The following is a 17,946-nucleotide window of genomic DNA, read 5'->3' as shown; positions in this document are numbered from 1 at the left end:
GACCCTGCCTGTGATGGGAAGACCAAGTCTGAAGAACTGAACGCCTTGCTCTGCTTTGTTTTGTGTGATTTTCTCGAGTCGGGTTTACTTGATGATGACGAGGTTGAGGTCGTCAGTTATTCGGTCATGATTTCATTTTGGTCGGTTACCTTATTCATTCGGTCAGTCCAGTCAGTCAGTCACTCGGTCGGTGAGTCAGTCAGTATCTACGTAGGTAGGTAGGTGGAAAGTAAACCGGAGACACACACAAAAGTGCTGAAGTTATCCAGGGTCGTGTCAAAATGGGTTGTGGCTGTCTTCGTTGTGGCTGTCTTCATTGTCGTCGTCGTCGTCGTCCTTATTGTAGTGAACCTCGTGAGCGGAGAAAACGGAGACAGCTTGATTCAATTTCGGTCATCCAATCCAGACTCGGTAGAATCACGACTTGGGTGTTTGCCGCCCCCTCAGTAGCGAGTGAACCAGTCACGACGAGGGTAGCAGTCGGTGACTTACTACAAATGACTGCCGTGACACACAAACAAGAAGTGTAGACGCCTCTAATTACACCAGACCAAGAATCACACAACATAGGGATGGGATAGATGCTGTATCACGGCATGTCATCGTACGACTTGTCACCTTACTCCAAGTCAAACACACATACACGGCACTCAACGAAGCAAGTCACAAATGCAGCGGAGAGAACAAGATATGAGTGAAGAAGGCGGTTGTTTTTATTTCGATCGCCCGTCGTATTGCTTGAAAATTTTGTTCAGGGGAAAAGATCCCAAATATTCACACAAGCTTTTTGGTTCGAACGGTCGATAATAAGAGACACGGAAAATGATGACTCGACCGGGACAAAGCAGCCATTTCGGAGCTAATCGCCCACATCCCAGCAAGTAGCAGACAGAAACACACAACCCTTTACAGTGTAACTCCTCATAAGATGGATATGGAAGACACACACCAGCAAAGTTTAAGCGACGCCCGCTCCCAAAAAAGAGGATACCCCCGAAATGATGATGCTTTGTGCCGAAAAAAAACCGAGCCAGCCTTCCCCAGAAATAGTAGAGACGAGAGAAAAAAGAGACACGCTGATATCTTTCCACACACCGAGCCAGATCCGAGAGATGCAAAGTTTCCCCGTTGGAAGAAATAAATCCCAAAATCAACAAGAAAGAAAAGCAAAGGCGGGGCTAAGCCGTAGCACAGCGCCTACCATCCCTTCATGATACAGACGGAAAGAAAATCCGGAATCCAAGAAAAAAAAAAAACACAGTAGAAAATCCCCGAAAATACTTTCAGAACCAACTCCTCATTCCCGTACACCCCGGAAATTCCAGCTTGCAAGTTGAGATTCCGCGCGACACCAAAACGACAAAGGAGGTCTTTGCCTGCCTCCCTGCCCGCCTGCTCCCAAAAAAGATTTGCCCATGTAGCCCCAAGAAATTCGAGAACACCCAAGGTTGCAAAAACCTCCCGCCCACATAGCGCTACCTGCTAAAAACCCATCGAAAGTCGCTCTATATGTCGATCTCTTTTTCTTTGAGGAATCGTGGACCCGTGAACCGTTATGACTTTTATCATGTGACTGAAGTCGCCGCTTCTTAGTGACGATGACGAAACACCACAACCCCGTGTATGGTATCGAAAAAACGAGAAAATAAGAAATATCGCCGAGGCGAGGAAAAAGCCGAGAACTCCGTCGTGAGACACCGATGCAAATAGTTGTGTGTGAAGTGATTAGTAGTTCGGAGGATGCAAAACCACCTTGGTAACGCCCGTTTCGTAAAAAAAATCAAAGCAGCCCCATCTTTCGAAACCGTAGACACCACCGCGCTTTTTTGGGTATTCGAAAAAAAACAAGAGGTACCGATAGATCTTCGTTTTTTGCGCCGTCCGAAAATGTCAAGAACTTTCGCTTCAAGAAGGGAAAGGAGCTTATGTCGATTAAAGGATGTTTGTACAGGTTGGGTATCGGAAAAAAGGTTGCCGAAAAGGTCGAAGATCCAGTTGAAGATTGGGTTGTCGCCCCCTGCCTGCCGGGAAAATGAGAAGATCATCGTAATGCCTGCCTGCTTAAAAGTTGAAAAACGTCGGTGGTACCCGCCAAAATGAGCATCTGCAGTGAGCATGCGAAAGGGGCAGTACTTGTACAGTCCATATTGCAACGGCGACGACGGTCTAGGTCGGCCTAGTCTCGTCTGCGTCACAGAAGCGAGACATCAGTCGCCTACCACCGTGGCCGAGCGCCCATAAGGGACTGCTGCTGCTGCTGCATCCGAGCGGGCGATACCGAGGGGGGTGGGCTGGTCATGGTGATGCCAGTAGCAGGGTTGATGATGGGAATGGCATTACGGCCGCGGGTGGCAGAGGGCTGGTGAAGCTTAAGGGTCGCCTGTTGACTTTGGTAGACCGGAGGAAGATAGGGTGAGTTGAGCGAGAAGCCTGGGGCAATAGTGGTGGGCTGCTGCGTAGGAGAGCTTTGGGGCGAATTGCTTGCCAAGGAGGAGCGCTCAGAGGAAGCGCTGTGGATGGAGACCAACTTAAGGAATCAGGCGGGTTAGTGCCGGCGTCTTGGAGAGGATAGCAGGCATCTATCTAGGTCATTACTCACATCATCATCGGTCAAAAGGCCGGGGCAAAACTCCATGTCGTCCTCGAGATCAAAGGAGCGGCCAGCCTCGTACTTTGTGCGGTACGAGACCACGGACACAGACTCGGACAAGTCCTTCATACTGCGGACACCACGGAACTGCTTATGCGTGTTCTGGGAAACAGACAGCCTGGGAGCTCTCCTGTTACGCCCACCATGGTGAGCGTGGGATACTGCAGGAGCAGCGGCGGCTGTAGGCTGCTGGTGGGCGTAGGAGTGATAGTACGAAGACATTATGATGGGCGAGGAGTGCGATATTGAAGACGAGCAAAATCGGTCCAGGCGGAGCCAAATCCAGATGCGGAATCGGAGAGTGGGTGGTTGTCGAGTGAAATAACCGTTATGGTTGTGGTTGTGGGTTGTGTGTGTGTGGTTTTATTTGGCCAAGCCGGGAGTTGTGCGGTATTAAACCCAGGTATTGTGAGACAACAACAATGGAACCGAAACCAAGGCCGTTGCAGTGGAGCAATCAAAGACGGTCGAGGGAGTGTTCGAAAATAGTCGGCAAAGTCGAGGAAGGGTTGAAGAAGTCGTTTTGTGTGGTCGTGAGGTGTAGTCGCTTGCAAATGTGGCAGAAGATCGAGGGTGAGGGTTGGAGGTGGTTTGACGGGGACGAGGCGGGTGAAGAAGTAGGGAAGAGGCGAAGGGAGGAGGGACGAAGTGGAAGAAGAGCAGCGTTGGACAGCGCTGTGCGAGTGGGTCCCCCAGAGCCCCCAAACCGTCCAATTCGCCCACTTCGTCCCACCGTAACCGGCCCACTCTGGCTGCCGCTGCCAGCTGTGACTGGCCGGACGGATGGGGTTTCTCAACGGGGTCGCCAATGGGATGACGGGGTGCCCCCCCATTGCCGGACTGGGGCGCTACTAGCGCACTGGGGTCTCGGGCATTGGATGGAACAAGTCTGGACGACAGGCAATTGGCCTCCTCGCGCCGGGTCGACGAATGGGAATGGCGTGAATGCCCTGAATGCCTGCTGAAATCAGCTGAATGGCACAAATGGTCGAAATGGCTGATGAAAACCGCACAGGCCACCCCTCTTGTGACCCTGTTCCATCTCCGCTCGCAGAACTGGGTGGCGAGACACCAGCATGCGGAAAAGCGGGTCTTTGTTGTGTTCCATTGGGCGCGATGTTGAGCCCAGTCCGCTTTCGGAATGGCCCACTGTCCTGCTGGTGTGTGCAATTTTGGATGGCGCTGCCTTGTGCGCGCCAAGAACTCCCAGGGTTCACATCTCACCCCCATCTGAGCGACCACACCCAGTGCCGCAAACGATCCTGTCCTCAACTTGAACACCCACTGCGACACAGCAGCCTGCCCTGCCTGCTACGAGTTCAAAGGCCTGGCAGGGCAGGGCAGCCCGAGACTGACCCTCGTGGTTAGTGCTAAGGTGACCACGTCCTAGGTGTGCTGCACCTCGCTTTTCTTCCCATCCGCAACACCCGAAAGATCTTCCAGTCACGGTGCCGACTTGACAGTCAACACTTGCAGTTCCTCCATCCTCTCCTCACAACGTGGCCCGATCAACCTACCGCTTTTTCTCACTCGATACGGTTTCACTCAACCGAGCTCAACTAGGTATAGCGCCGGTTATATCTGGCTTCGACCAATCTTCTGGTGAGTTGATGCGGGTCGCAGGGTTTCCTGGGAACGATCCAGTAATAGGATTGGTTTGAGTGAAACCGTATCGAGTGAGAAAAAGCGGTACTGGGCTGGAATGGGGAAATCGGTTACTTTCGTCTCCTCTCCCCTTTCAGTTCGCTTCGAGGTTGCGGGCCCGAGGAGCCCCGTGTTGTTCCAGCTGGAGCCGTAGGAGCCGCTAGGTCGGGTCATCGACGATTGCCTGAGGGCTTCCATTAGGCGTCTCTGTCCTGGCTCCATTGGCAGGGGAGACGTAGCCGATCGATTCCGTTCGAGGCCAAGTACTCCGTTGATGTGTCTAAATGATCACACTGTGTACCACCGCTGACTGTCTTCTCTGTTTCCAGACGCTCTACAGCTAGCCAAAGAATGGATGCCAGATTCCTACGCCATGATGGAAACGGTTTGCTATGGCAAATCGATCTGGTGAGAGCATCATGGGCGGCTGTCTGCATACCATGGGCCTCCCGAAAACGACCAGAAGCGTATAGACCTGACACCCCTCCAGAGATCATTGGCTTTGGCCTCTCGTTTCCGGTGCCTTTCCGTATCATTATTACACAGTGCCGCTTCGACAGCGTGTTCCAGGCCGCGGTTGAGGATGCGTGGATGCATAATTGAGGACGAGGGCATTGGGCAATGTGGCCTGCGCGATCGACCATTGGCAGATTAGGCCGCTCCAGCCTTGTGGCGAGGTCACCCCGTCAGCGCGCTTTGACTGGCTGTGACAGCTCAGATTGGTTTGGATTGGATGCCACCCACGCAAACTCCCAAGGCCCACGGAAAGTCTGGCAGTTCCGACAGACGTCTTCCTGTCTGTAATCCATCGCCAGACGTGTCACGGAACACCTTGCGAACTGGGCCGTTTATCGTTGCGACTCTACAATGTCTCGGACAACACAAGTGATCAAATGTGTTGGTTTGGTTTAACGTCCAGTCTTGTTGGTCTTTCCCCTGAATTGGGGCCGGCTCAGCCCGTCTTGTCAAGCTTAAATCGCTGTAAGCTTCTTGCGTTGGGAGTATTAGAGTACGTACCTCACTGACACCCTCGTATCGCACACTCCACGGACGAGACGGCTAGGAACATAATGGCAGGCGCGTCTAGACTTGGGAGCGCTGCGATGGTGACACCCCAAAAGGTTGTGATCCCGCTGATCCCGTTGACGAGATACTGTGTCGCAGTTGGGGACAACTACCACTACACTATATGACGGCTCAGATGGTTGAACCTCCCCGTCCGGGCCCTTCCATCGTCATCAGCGAACCTGCTGTTGAGGTGCAGAGACAGAAGAGACAGCAACCGAGACTCTGTCTGGGACTCCGGGGGAGACAGGGGAGTCTGGGACCACAGCTTGCCACTGATTGGCGAAGATGACGCTGGTGTCTGAACCATCCGTCCCAACGAGACTCCAAGCTTCGCTTCCAGAAATTCAGTGACAGACACCGTGCCCTCTCAAGTCTCACCTGCATACGCAGTATACCGTAGCTTTTATAGGCACATTCTTCTGGTTAGGTTCTGTATCTGCCGTTATACTGTGTTGTATCGTCCTCATCGGCGACCTGCACTCTGACTGCATCTTCACAATTGCGGCGTGCTCGAGACCTTGGAATCACAACGGCAGGCGCCCCGGCTGAACTTGTGCCTCTGTGTTCCGTGCCGCAGAAAGCTATACGGGGCAGGACGGGGAAGAAATGCAACCAGAGGCCATTGACCGATCTCTGAACATCTAATCTGTACCACAGTACCTGTGTTTGAACGGATGAACGATGGCAAAGCAGACTTCGGAAACTCGCGATAACAGGGTCCCCCACAGGGGTCCAAGGGGTTACCGAACGACTGCAGAGATGCCAACCAGCGACGACGGGACTTAGACTACGCTGACGACAAAAAGAGGTCATCCCCAAGCCCCAAACCGACGGTTGATTCGCCGCTTGAATCATGGCGAACAATTGTCGGAATGGGATTTATTCATGTTGATATCAACCAGTGCATAATCCCTTTCCCCTCCCGACCGTCCCATCATGACGTTTGGGGCTACTTGTAGGGCAGGGGTTGACGGGTGACGAAAGGGGCAAACCCCATCATCCCTGTCGTCCCTTTTTCCTCTCTGACGACAATCTAGTGTAGATTCTATCGTTGATTTGCGTCGCTCATCCTTCGGTCGTCATGAAGCGATGGACAGGGACTCGACAATCCGTCAAATACCCCGAGCTACACTACGTATAGGACCTTCATGGAAAATGGGATTTGCAGGACTGGTTTCCAGCTGTTATGATCCAGAGGAAGGATGGATGGAGATCGTCAGCTATTACACCGACTAACTGCGTGCCAAAACCTCAACAAATGCCCAACTGTAGATGAGAAGCGAAGATCCGGGACATATCAGCGAGATCTAGAAGTCACAGGCCATTTCGCTGAAAGTGCCATCACACGCTATCACTCGGCTCCGTTCCCTCATCTCGGTGACGGTACCTTTTTCTCGAGACGGGAGGGGGGGGAGGGGGAGGGGCAGGGTCAGACATGCTGGTACCTCTCTAGCCTGGTATTGTACGTGCCGATGCACCCCTTTGCTCCCCTTGAAACCCGAGTGGGGGACCGACTCTTGTGTCGATGAAGGTCATTTCGGTGCATCCCAATTCACGTCCACGTCCACGTTTATCTTATCGCCGTCGTCGAGAAGCAGGAAATGAGAAATGAGGACCAAAAATTCGAACAACGACGGGCCGGGATATTGGAGCGAAGCGATCTCACCTTCCCTTACCACCTACCTTATTCAAACCCACCTTTGCTAAAGTGCTTGCATACACGACAGTAACGACGACGCCCGGTTCGTTCGATTTGAGCAATTACCACTTCCAGGCCGATGCACATCACAAGATCAATACAGTCTTTACCCCTGTTAATGCAATTCAATTCCGGCAACGATTTTTCTTGCAATAAATAGGGTGTTTGCAAAAGAGGGATCCAGCGCACAGACCAGAACAGGCGGTCAGGCCACTGGAAGGCCGCCGACGGACCGGAAAAGTGGGTCGCTGAGCCCCGGTACAGGGGTATAAGTGTTCACTCCCACCAAAACTTGACCCTTGTTGATGCAAGAATCCGGCCGTTACTGTTGCAATTAACAGTTAGCAGTCCCAGTATGGGCCTGTAAATCTGGCAGCCAACTTCTTTGGCAATAAGTAGGGTTTTAGCACAAGGGGGGGTTGCAACTGCAGGGGTAAAGACTGTACACTATTCTACGCCGCATGTTCAAGATGGAGTGTACTTACTTTATAGGTACACTTGCATCTATCTGAAGGGCGATGCATCCTCACGGCATACAAGGCACTCAAGGCATTTTAAAGAGCACACCTTAAAACGAAAACGAAGAGGGTGTGCTGTCAGTGAGAACATCAAAGGGAGAACTTTGCGTCTCAGGTTATGAGACTCTCGAGTCATGTCCTCCGTCGCAAAGAGTTGCAGTTGTGCAGCAGAGGCTGCTGCGGCTTGTGTCCTCACCATCTCCAGGTTGTCCAGGTCCCAAAATGCACCCCCCACCATTCCGTCCACAACACCATCACTTCTCAACAACCAAGTTCCCTCACAAATCCCCACACTGTGAGATCCTAGCGCATCCTTGGAGGTTGGCCGCCGTTGTTCTGGCTCGGCAGCCATTTCAGTTCATCACATCTTACAAGGTTCAACGCTCTTCACACAAGATTCAAAGCTTGGGCCATCCATTCTTTCACCATCGGATTCTCAAATAACCGTAATATCAAATCTCGCTGTACAGATTGTGTGGAGATGGCCCCAGCTTTGGGGGATATGTTACAATCTGGAAGTGGGCATTTCGTCGCTTTGGTGCAGTTGACAGTAACACACCTAATGTCACAGAAGCACTGTGTGCGAGTGTACATAGTAAATCCGCCTCATCCCATCCATTCCCAGTCTGGAAAGGCTTGAATGTATATTTCTAAGAGGGCCGTTGTTTTAGCACTGCCCACTTCACCGCTACTCTTTTTTTGTTCTTTTTTGCTACGCGCGAGGGACGGGAAGTGGAAGCCAAGGTTTTCCGATTGGCAATTGGCTGTTCCATTTGTTGGGCGAGTCGGTCGCTTGACACTGACATGAGGTGACGACTGACGAGACGACATGGAAGCGATACCCGATGGCCGATGCTGCTGTTGTACGTACAGTCGTAGCGTCAAAGCGACTGAGCGATCTCGACGACCGACATCAGTCCAAAAACTCAATGCACCACCCCTTGCTTCTCCGTTCCTACATGTACCCAAGTATCCCCGGTGGCGGCGAGCGGCGGGAGGGACGGGAGTGGATAAAATCTGGGGAAACCGACTCGACTCGGTTCGGACGAAACGCCCGGACCTCGCGTTCGATTTGATATCTTCCCCAATCCCCAAACCAAAAAAAAACAGGTTCAGGCTAACACCTACATATTGGGCTTGTCCGGTTCGTCCAGTCTGAGGTCGCCAACGGACTCAACGGTCACGTTGATACGGGGACACATGACTGTCACCCGACTCCCGACTCCCGACTACAGTTTAGTCCCCGGTCCGGGTCTACTGCATACACGCTTTTACATACAAGCTCAGACATATTATGAGACAGACAGAGAAGCTGCCACGGAGTCGCCAAGGTTCTTCTAACTCCGACAACGACAAATAATGACACTGATACTAACCAGCCAAGCACAATCTGACAACGAACGAAGACTACCTAAAACGTCTTGGAAGTGAATCAGATCAGCAGCGAATGAAAGGCAGATCGCCAACCACAATACCTTTTACCGTTGACGGACGTTTCGCACCACGGCCCGGCTGCTTACCCATCTCATCATCTGACATGAAATCCATGCCCGTCCTCTAGGTAGTTTCCATCTACCGTGCCTCGCGTGCCACGATAGAACATCGGTCTCCATATGCCTCCACGAATCCACGCCGCTCGCTCTGGCCAATCCCCGAATGATCGACAAGATAAACAGATGATGAGACGAGACAGAAACTGGAGATCCGGTCCGTCTTACATTTTTGAAGACGAGTGCGTTGTCAAAATTTGACTAGCCGAGCTAGCTGAGGATAATAGGTAGGTGGTATAAAGAACGCCCAATGAGTTGCGAGGCCCTACACGGTAAAGAGCTTGGTGGTTTGCTTTGCTCTTCGGGTCATGATCCCTTATTTATCCCACTTCTCAATATTCACCCAGCTCCCCAATCCTTCGTCCGTCCCGGCACGCTGTCCCCAAAGAAATGGGATAAGGATGTATGTAGGCAGACATTTTTAGTATCGTTTCTTTTCCCTTGAACACCACCATATGTAAAATCATCACCATCCGCCGTTCCCAACTCCCAAAGTGAACTTCAAATCTTCAATTTCAGCCTTTCACTCTCTGGATCTGGGGTCCATCATCTCTTGTTCAAATACCCTCGCTCCCTCACTCGCTTGGGTTAATCCAGATCATCAAAACCCACTACCCGGTCCTTGTATCTATCTCCGATCTCATTTCGGTATTTTTCTGGGGAAAGTGCCTCGCTCGCTTTCTCGAACCTTGAAATCTACATGTTTGATTGGGATCCCGAATTTACAGAGAGAGGGATTTGCAAAAACCCGGAGAAAACTTCCGTATTGGGTATTGTAAAGCACCGCATCGTAGTGCGCCAACATACGCCGCCGCGGGCCAGCATGGCATGTCTGGCTGGCACTCTGGCAGGGCAGGGCAGGACGTCGTCAACATGGCCGGCATGCTACGGTACGGTGGGTGTGGGCATGCACGCGGCGGCGGCCTGCTTACCATGCCTGCTCTGCCTTGTTCGTGGCTTTCAAGGGTTTTAAAGTGCTTGCTTATCTCATCTTGAACTTTCTCTCGGTTCGATGTCGTCTACACAAGTGGAAGTTTTGGGGGGGGGGGGTTTCATGGAGGGAAAATCTCGTCTTTCTTCTTCTTCTTCTTTGATGAACGAAAGACAATTACTGTCTTAAGTCTTTTGATGTGCATCCTCAGCGAGACGAGTCAATATCAACTAAGTATTCAGCGTCAAGAGATGATGATGAGATGTTGACCATGAAGCCGCTTCCCTACTGCTTGGATGTGTCTGTCTTCTTCAAACTTAAGTTGTTGAAGTACTTACCCAAACACAGTGCAGTATACCAGGCCCCATACCGTATTCCCTTTCTCGTTTCCGTCTCGTCGTCTCGTCGTCGGCTTCCAGCTTCTCTCCGGGAAGCGACGAAATGGAGCCTCCATTCACAGTGTGTAACCATCCGCTGTGGAGAAAACCAAAGCGCGGGCGGCTATGTATGTACTGTGCTGTGTACAGTTCAATGCTGGTTTGATTGTTAGCGCGGTTCTTGAGACAGGGGTCTGCAAAAATACACAGAAAAACAACAGGATAACCACATTCGATACGGAAAATTGGATAGAGCGTATAAAGTATCCAAAACGCATCTGGTTGATACCAGTTTCTTGCATGAAATTTGATGGAATAATGGTTGAGTTGCGCAAAGTGCGTAGTCAAGTCCCGCGCTAACAATCAAACCAGGGGTGAACTGTATAGCACTGTACCGAGTACAATTGTGCAATACGATTTCGCGGTTTCATTACATAGGTTGTTACATACGGCGGTGGAGATGCGAGATTTTTATGTTTTCACAATTCAATGTTTTGTGGGAGTCTGGACCTTTCGCTGCGGCGGGCTGCGCCCAGGCGAAAACCGGTTTTTGGTGGTTCTTCATTTCCCAATTCCTGGCGAACGAAAAGACGGCGGGTCTTGGCATGAACGTTCGGCCATTTGCGGTTTTTATGATTGGCTTGTTCTTGGCTTCTCCAGCTCCAGCTTCTCTGATGTTTCTCAATTTGTTCTTTTCAACTCTCATAGGGCAGAGAGTCTTGTTGGGGAATTACGGTTCCGTCATGTTGGTCGGTCTCCCCGTGGCCGATGACCGAGGACGAGGCCGGTCTAGCCGGACAGGCGGGGCGGGGCGGGGCGGATCGGTTCCTTCCACTTCCCCATGTCTCCCGCAAATGTGCCATGCGGATGCGGATGCGGCCCATACCGTCGTCGGGGAGATGTCCGTGCTACGCCATACGGCCATCCCGTCCCCGGGTTGCCGGGCTTCAATTCCAGGGCGGCACTGTGCGGTACCGCCGGTACGGAACTCAAGCTCGAAAGCTTTCATTGTCCATCCGTCTTCAAGACATAAGCCGAACTTACCTCTATCATAGGAACTGTGGACTTCCATCAGGTGCTTAACAAGTCTGTCTTGATCCAGTACCACATGGTCCACGCCGATTCATCGCCACACAAGATCGCTCTCTGAAGTTTCCTTGTGCATACTCATGAAAGCTGAACGTGAAACGGAGGACAGCGTTTACCTCCAAGGCCAAAAACCCGAATGGACTCTCTGATCCGCCACGAAGGAGTGAACCAGACCACGCCACCACACCATATGGACAGCACGCCCATCACAAAGAAGACTCCCCTGACTATAGACCCGAGGAATCTGCCGTCTTCCCACATTCATGGCTATATTCGCGGTATCAACCTTCGGGCACCCCGACTCATCCACAGATTGTCCCGTACTGCGCGTCGATACTGCCTCGTCTGGCCGCGCTCCCGACTGGAGGGCTTCCGAGTTGATTCGTTACCGGATGGTGCAAGTCTGCCCATGTGCCAGAGGACGAGATCTGTGCATAAGTGTTCCGTATGATTTCCCCGATGCTTGACGTCCGATGCTTCGGAAACGACCGACCGAACGATCCCAACGACAGGATCCTTGAAGAAGGTAATACCCTCACTCGTCTGTAGGTAGCACCATGGAAACTTGATGAAGTTGGGAGCAACAAGAGCGCGTGCCGGACGTCTTCTTTTTGGTTCTGTCCTCCTGTAATTTGGACGTGTCTGGTTACCAAGAGAGGTAAAAGTAGCCAGTGTGTCCCCACCCTCGTCCCGAAGATCCGGTGCGCCGATGGCCTAGGAGGAGTACGAGATGACGGATCTCTGTAAGACATTGGGATGATCTCGAAGGTCGAGCTCCTTTTCCATGGATAAATAGAGTGGTGTGAGCAGCTGCTTCCGGTGCTTCACCTCTCTTGCCCGTTACTTCAGTCGCTTGAACCCACAACGGCATCTCTTCGGTCCCGGAAAGTGCTGGAGAGGTATGAGCATGACTGAGTGCCGTAGCCCGCCGATGTCCGGGCTATACTGGCCCTCGATCAGACCCGAGTCGGCCGCCGGCTGGTCCTCTGACTTAATGCTTGGCAATCGGACATTGGCATTTTGCTGCTTCGCGAGTCATCTCCGTTCCGCCGTTTCTCGGGAACTTGGGTGGGTCCCGATCCGGAGGCTAGGTTAGATCGGATCGGAGGCTAGATGATGGATGATCGGATGGTTCCGCGGGCCCCGACATATGCTTAATGCTGTGCAATGCACTGCCACTGCTCAAAAAGTGTCAGCACAGATATGCTCAAATGCAAACGTCAGGCTTTTTTCCAGTCATCCCTTCCAAATCCTCATGTCGTCTTTGACTTGCATCATCTCTTTTCCTCTGTCGTCAGAAGTCGCATTCGAGGGAGTCCACTCCTCTGACGTTGACAGAGTGAAAGATATTGTCAATGTTCTTGGTTATTGTAGGGCTGTGTTGACCAGATCATGGCACTTGAGAGGTATGACGTCGGTGTCAATCAAGTTGACAGGGGACTGTCGTGAACAGACAAGTCTGGCGTTGAAGGGGATGGATGCCCTTGGAACAAGTGTTTCAATCAATATTTGCTGATGGAGTTCCAGCGACCTGAATCAGATGGTCTCCAGGCACGACTCCTCTGAATATCGTCACTCCAGAACTTAGCCAAGTCGAACTTGCTTGTTGATATTGCTGGTGGATAGGGGAACTATCACCTCAGCGTGGATGTGGATCCACTTTTGTCTCTGTTTGGCAGGAACAACGTCAGAGCTTCCGTTTGATGTGTTCCTGAGAATGGATGAACGTGTGGATGCGCGATTGATTGGAATTTCGATGCCATCGGTTGGTCAAGGGATGAGGCATCAATATGAGTTCCGAGAGGGTACAGAGCAATGTTTAAGAGGTATTCTTGAGGGAGCAACGAGCATTAGATACGTGGTAGGGCTTCCTGCTAGTAACTTGATCCAACAACCATACAAATCAACCGAATTGCATCTCAAGCTTTCAAAAGCCGATCATATCCCTTTGTTCCTGACAGAGATTTGCACGTGTAAAAATGGGGCTCCAGAATTGGCAGAGGTGCTGGTCGTTCTTGTTGCAAACATCACGATCATCCGTTGTCCCGTTGGCCCAGAGGTGTAATGACGTCATGGTAGACCGCGAACTGCCATCTCCGTCGACCTGCTTCAAGGCAGCTACTACCGAGGGCCCCTCATTATGTTTTAGCTATTGCTTCCTTCATAAAAGCTTCATGTCTCTCTCGCTATCTTAGCCTATCTTTTCTACTTTATCAGACTCCCGATACCCTCCATTACCATCCAACCAATCAACCAATCGACGAGACCAATTCCTCATCTCGACTTACACACACCAACTTAAACACAAACAACAACACCACAAACCACATTCAAAATGTTCGCCCGCATCTCCACCGCTTCCGCTCTCACTGCCCGTCAGACCCTCGTCGCCGCTTCCGCGCGGAGGACCATCGCCTCTACCGCCAGCCTGAAGCTCAAGGAGTCGTCCAACAGTATGTCTCCCTCCCTTCCACAAACTCCTCTCCCCATACATAGTACTAACCCAGCCCACCAACAGCCGACCCCGACCCCCAACACTTCGAGAGCCACAAGCAGGACTCTCTCAAGAAGCAGAAGGAGGGCAAGGGCCACTGGAAGCCCGAGCTCGCCTCCAACAGTGAGGAGAACGTCAAGGCCGACCGCATGTCGGACGCCGAGTTGGCCGAGGCCACTAAGCGCCATCTGGAGGACCGCGCTGCTGAGGCGAAGGGTACCAAGAAATAGGCCCAGTAAAGGGATTCGAAGAAGAAGAGGGTGTATGATGATGCTATGAATTTCTCTTTCTCGGGTTATTTTTCTTTTGGTTTGTTGCGAAGCAACTCTTGCATTTTCAGCCATCATGGGAGGAGGAATGAGAGACACTATTACCCATTGCATTAGTGTTTGATGGATTAGGGATGGGGATTCTCTAGGGATAGACACTGGCCATCTTTGCATGCATGGATATGATGGTTCGTGCTCATCGAATTGAAGAGGATTGAAACAACATTTTTGTTCAGAACATATCCGTGAATGAGGCAGATTGTGTGGGATTAAAGCTGAAGGTCTTAGTTCGTTTTACGAGCCAGTGAATACCCTGCCTGCTTTATTTTCTGTTGAGTTGTTAAAAAGTGTTGCCACTGAAGTTGAAGCAGATGTCATTCACTCGACCATGTCAGTTCTCAAAACCGAGAAACCAAAAGCGGTACGAGTAACGCTGAAAGGGTCAAGGAAATAAATATCTTCCATCTGTATAGCAAGTTCAAACGTCTACTGTTTGCACTCGCTGTGCCGGTGACGAGTTCCGGCCGAGTGACGATGCCACTGGTGGAAACTGACCTAGGATGGTTTTGTGAAGCGGGATGAAAGGGGTAGGCAGCCAACTCCAAAGGCTCGAGATGATTACCACCTTCGACTACCTCACGCACATCAACGTCCTTGGATTGAAGAGGGTATAAAGGTTCGCTGGTTTCAAGATTCCTCCAACCTTCCTCCTTTCACTCTTTTCTTCCCGCTGAGTAAACAAATGCCAGTCCATTGCGAGGCTGAGACCTTTCCTCGATCACCTTCATCAAGATATCACTCTTGCCTTCTTTGCCTACGCTCTTGATTTGTCGAGCCTTTCGCGGCTCACCTCTCATAATACCTTCAGACCTAACCGACGAACCTTGACTCACTCACAATCAACTCGACCATCCATCACCATGCCGCCCTCCAGCGACGACGAGATTCCCCTCAACGGACGTGGTCCACACGCCTTCGACCTCAGCCGCACCGAATCCCGCCGGAGAGCCACATTCGGCAGAGTCGCAGGAGGTACCTCTACGAACGAGCCCCAGCCTCGGCCTGAGATTATCCCCATTCAACGTGGCCCTGAGCCATCAGGTCCGGGTCCATCGCCCCCATCATCATCCACTGCCACAGCCACTGCCACTGCTTCATCTGCCACCACTTCGTCAGCCAGTAACCACGAAAAGAGCTTCAAAGAACAGCAACGGCGGAGGCTCCTGTATCTTCAGGAAACTAGGCAGCAGAATCAACAGAACCAGCCGCAACAGAAGTGGCAAACGCAGACCCTCGGTACCGGTACCCACCCGCTCTCAAAGTCATTCACTGCAAACGCCAAGGACCGCGAAGTCCACTGCCTGGACACCCCTCCCCCTCCTTCGTCTCATATTTCGTCCCTTGCGGGCCCTTCGGAGACTGCGCAAAGTGCTGCTAGTATTTTACAGCAGCAGGTGCAGGGGGAGCATCAGCAATCTCAGCGGTCGCAACAACAATCCCAACAATCGCAGCAGCAACAGTCTCAGCAGGAGCATCAGCAGCAGGAGTCTCGGCAGTCCCAGCAGCCTCAGCAAGAGCAGCAGCACCAAGACGATAATGAGATTGCGATCAGAGAAGAGAGCCTAGAACTTCTTGAAAGCTTGACATCGATTTCTACCTCTAACGACATGAACAGAGGCAGCGGTGGCGGCGGCGGCGCCTTTGGCCAAAATGACAGGGACAACATCAACAACAGCAACAACAGCAACAAGAGACGCGCAGAGATAGACTTGGAGAGACCTACCGCTCGCCGACTATCTACTGGCAATATCACACCAGGCCACATGTCTGGCTCTGGACACATATCTGGCTCTGGACACATGTCTGGATCTATCTTTGGTCAGCCTGGCTCTGGCGTCGGTCCGTATTCTCCGGTTCCGGGCGCTTCCGCCCCTCAGATGCCGACACATCCTGCTTCTTTTGACCTTAGAGAAGGACCGGGTGTTGGTGGGGGTGATGGTGGTGGTCAAGGGGCGTATCCTCCGTTCAGCCGCGGAGCATCTCCCATGCCCCAGGTCCCCTTTGCCCAGCCTCAAGTCCCCTTCGCTCAACCTCGCACTCCCGGTGCTGTGACTATGACGGGAGCTGCGCCTCAGCGGGGACAAGTAGCTCCGGAGAGAGGAGAAAGAGCCGGAAGTGTAGCTTCCGTCACGAGTATCACCTCACGCAACGGACCTCCGATGGTTAATCCGAGTTTGCCCAACTTGCCTCCTGATGGGTTAGTAGTATCTCCCCTTTTCTTCCAGCATCATCGCCATCGATAATAAAGAAAGAGATTACTGACCATTCTTCCACAGAACCAACTGGCTCACCGGCCGCATCGTCGTCGTCTCCGTCGGCGCCGAGCGCCGCAAGTGGAACGTCCACGAACAGCTTTTGTCATACAACTCCCCCTACTTCAAGCGCCTCTTCAACCCCGAGCCCGAGCCCGTTGAAGGTTCCTCCTCCTCCCCCGGTGATAACGACCACCACCACCACCAAAACCCCGCCACCGGCGCAGCAGACGGAAGAGAGCCTGTTCTCTCCGAACCTATCGAAGAAGTGCACCTTCCTACCACGGAACCCAAGCTGTTCGCCCTCCTCATCCGCTGGCTCTACGGCACCGCCTTCGCCACCTCGGGCGGCCAAAAGGTCTTCAAATTCCCCCCTCCCCAACTCAACCAAGTCACCGTGCGCGACTACCTCGGCCTCTACATCCTCGGCCAAACCGTGCAACTCCCCGGCTTGCGCAATGCCTGTATCGACGTGCTCTACAACTACTACGCGGCCGAGACCGAAGAGGTCCGCGTCCCCGATCTGCACGACGTGCAATACATTTTCGAGAACACCGCCCACGCGCCCGATTCGCAAATGCGGAGACTGCTGGTTGCTCATTGCATGTTTCATTTGTATGGAGTGAAGAGGAGGGGACCGTTGCCCCCCGACTGGCAGGAGGTGATGGAGCCTAGGTGCAATGTGGCGTACGAGATGTTCAAGATGTTGGCGGATTGGAAGTGGGTGATTGGCGAGAATGTGCCGACTATGAAGATTAAAGCCAGGCATGCGTTTCATGAGAAGCCGCGGCCGGAGGAGTTGTTGCCGTGGCATAAGGCGCAGACGCAGGAGGAGGCGGGGATGCCGCTTGTGGGGGTGGTGAAGGCTGAGCCGGTTGATGAGTAGAGAGGACTCACGGGTGAGGGGGAGAGGGTGATGTCGGTGGATGTCCTGGCTCCTGGAGTTTTGGTCGGGCGTGGGGTGAAGGAGAATTGAAGGAGACTGACCTGACAAGATATTTCGTGGTTGAGGAGACAAACGGAATGGACCATGGAGCGTTAAGTAGGTCATGCTTGCCCCGGCATGCAGACGGCCGCCTTTCGAGCACGCTTTGGGATTGAGGGAGGAAAGAGCGATGCCCATACATAAGGTATGAAGGTGCAAAACTTTAGTCATGGAGAGAGGATTGATCCTTCCTTCAAAGACATTTGGGTTGCTTCCATTCGTTTGCGTTCCAGTTTGCATGCAAAGTATTCTGGTAGAGATGTGGAGGAGTTCACCTCATTGGGAAACCAGAATAGGATGCAGGTAGCACAGAATTTGCAAGTCTTGATCGTCTTCGTTACCACACCTGTCTTCAGGTTT

The 17,946-nt window shown here is 52.3% G+C and overlaps 4 protein-coding genes across 4 annotated transcripts; 2 read left to right on the top strand and 2 right to left on the bottom strand.

Annotated features, from left to right (window-relative positions):
- Positions 1-1,401: 1,401 nt before the first annotated feature.
- Positions 1,402-2,375, bottom strand: B0H65DRAFT_203978 (uncharacterized protein). The gene has a single exon (XM_062821838.1). It carries the CDS (start codon positions 2,115-2,117, stop codon positions 1,590-1,592), a length of 528 nt encoding a protein of 175 aa, XP_062681981.1. The 5' UTR covers positions 2,118-2,375; the 3' UTR covers positions 1,402-1,589.
- B0H65DRAFT_549081 (uncharacterized protein) lies at positions 2,216-2,872 on the bottom strand (the record flags this gene model as incomplete). The annotated part of the gene is made up of 2 exons (XM_062829627.1): positions 2,216-2,527; positions 2,600-2,872. The coding sequence occupies 2 exons, from the start codon at positions 2,870-2,872 to the stop codon at positions 2,216-2,218; spliced, it is 585 nt and encodes a 194-aa protein (XP_062681980.1).
- Positions 2,873-13,701: 10,829 nt separating this feature from the next.
- Positions 13,702-14,645, top strand: B0H65DRAFT_203867 (uncharacterized protein). Its single transcript, XM_062821837.1, has 2 exons — positions 13,702-13,979; positions 14,045-14,645. Exons 1-2 carry the CDS (start codon positions 13,862-13,864, stop codon positions 14,248-14,250), a joined length of 324 nt encoding a protein of 107 aa, XP_062681979.1. The 5' UTR covers positions 13,702-13,861; the 3' UTR covers positions 14,251-14,645.
- Positions 14,646-15,057: 412 nt separating this feature from the next.
- On the top strand, positions 15,058-17,807 carry B0H65DRAFT_558298 (uncharacterized protein). The gene is given in 3 exon segments (XM_062830096.1): positions 15,058-16,433; positions 16,446-16,546; positions 16,626-17,807. The coding sequence occupies 3 exon segments, from the start codon at positions 15,210-15,212 to the stop codon at positions 17,485-17,487; spliced, it is 2,187 nt and encodes a 728-aa protein (XP_062681978.1). The 5' UTR covers positions 15,058-15,209; the 3' UTR covers positions 17,488-17,807.
- Positions 17,808-17,946: the final 139 nt, after the last annotated feature.

The sequence above is a fragment of the Neurospora tetraspora genome (assembly GCF_033439725.1).
Source record: "Neurospora tetraspora strain CBS 560.94 chromosome Unknown B0H65scaffold_4, whole genome shotgun sequence".
Classification (NCBI taxonomy): Eukaryota; Fungi; Ascomycota; class Sordariomycetes; order Sordariales; family Sordariaceae; genus Neurospora; species Neurospora tetraspora.
Note: the sequence above shows the minus strand (reverse complement) of the source record. Positions and strands in the feature narration are given on the sequence as shown.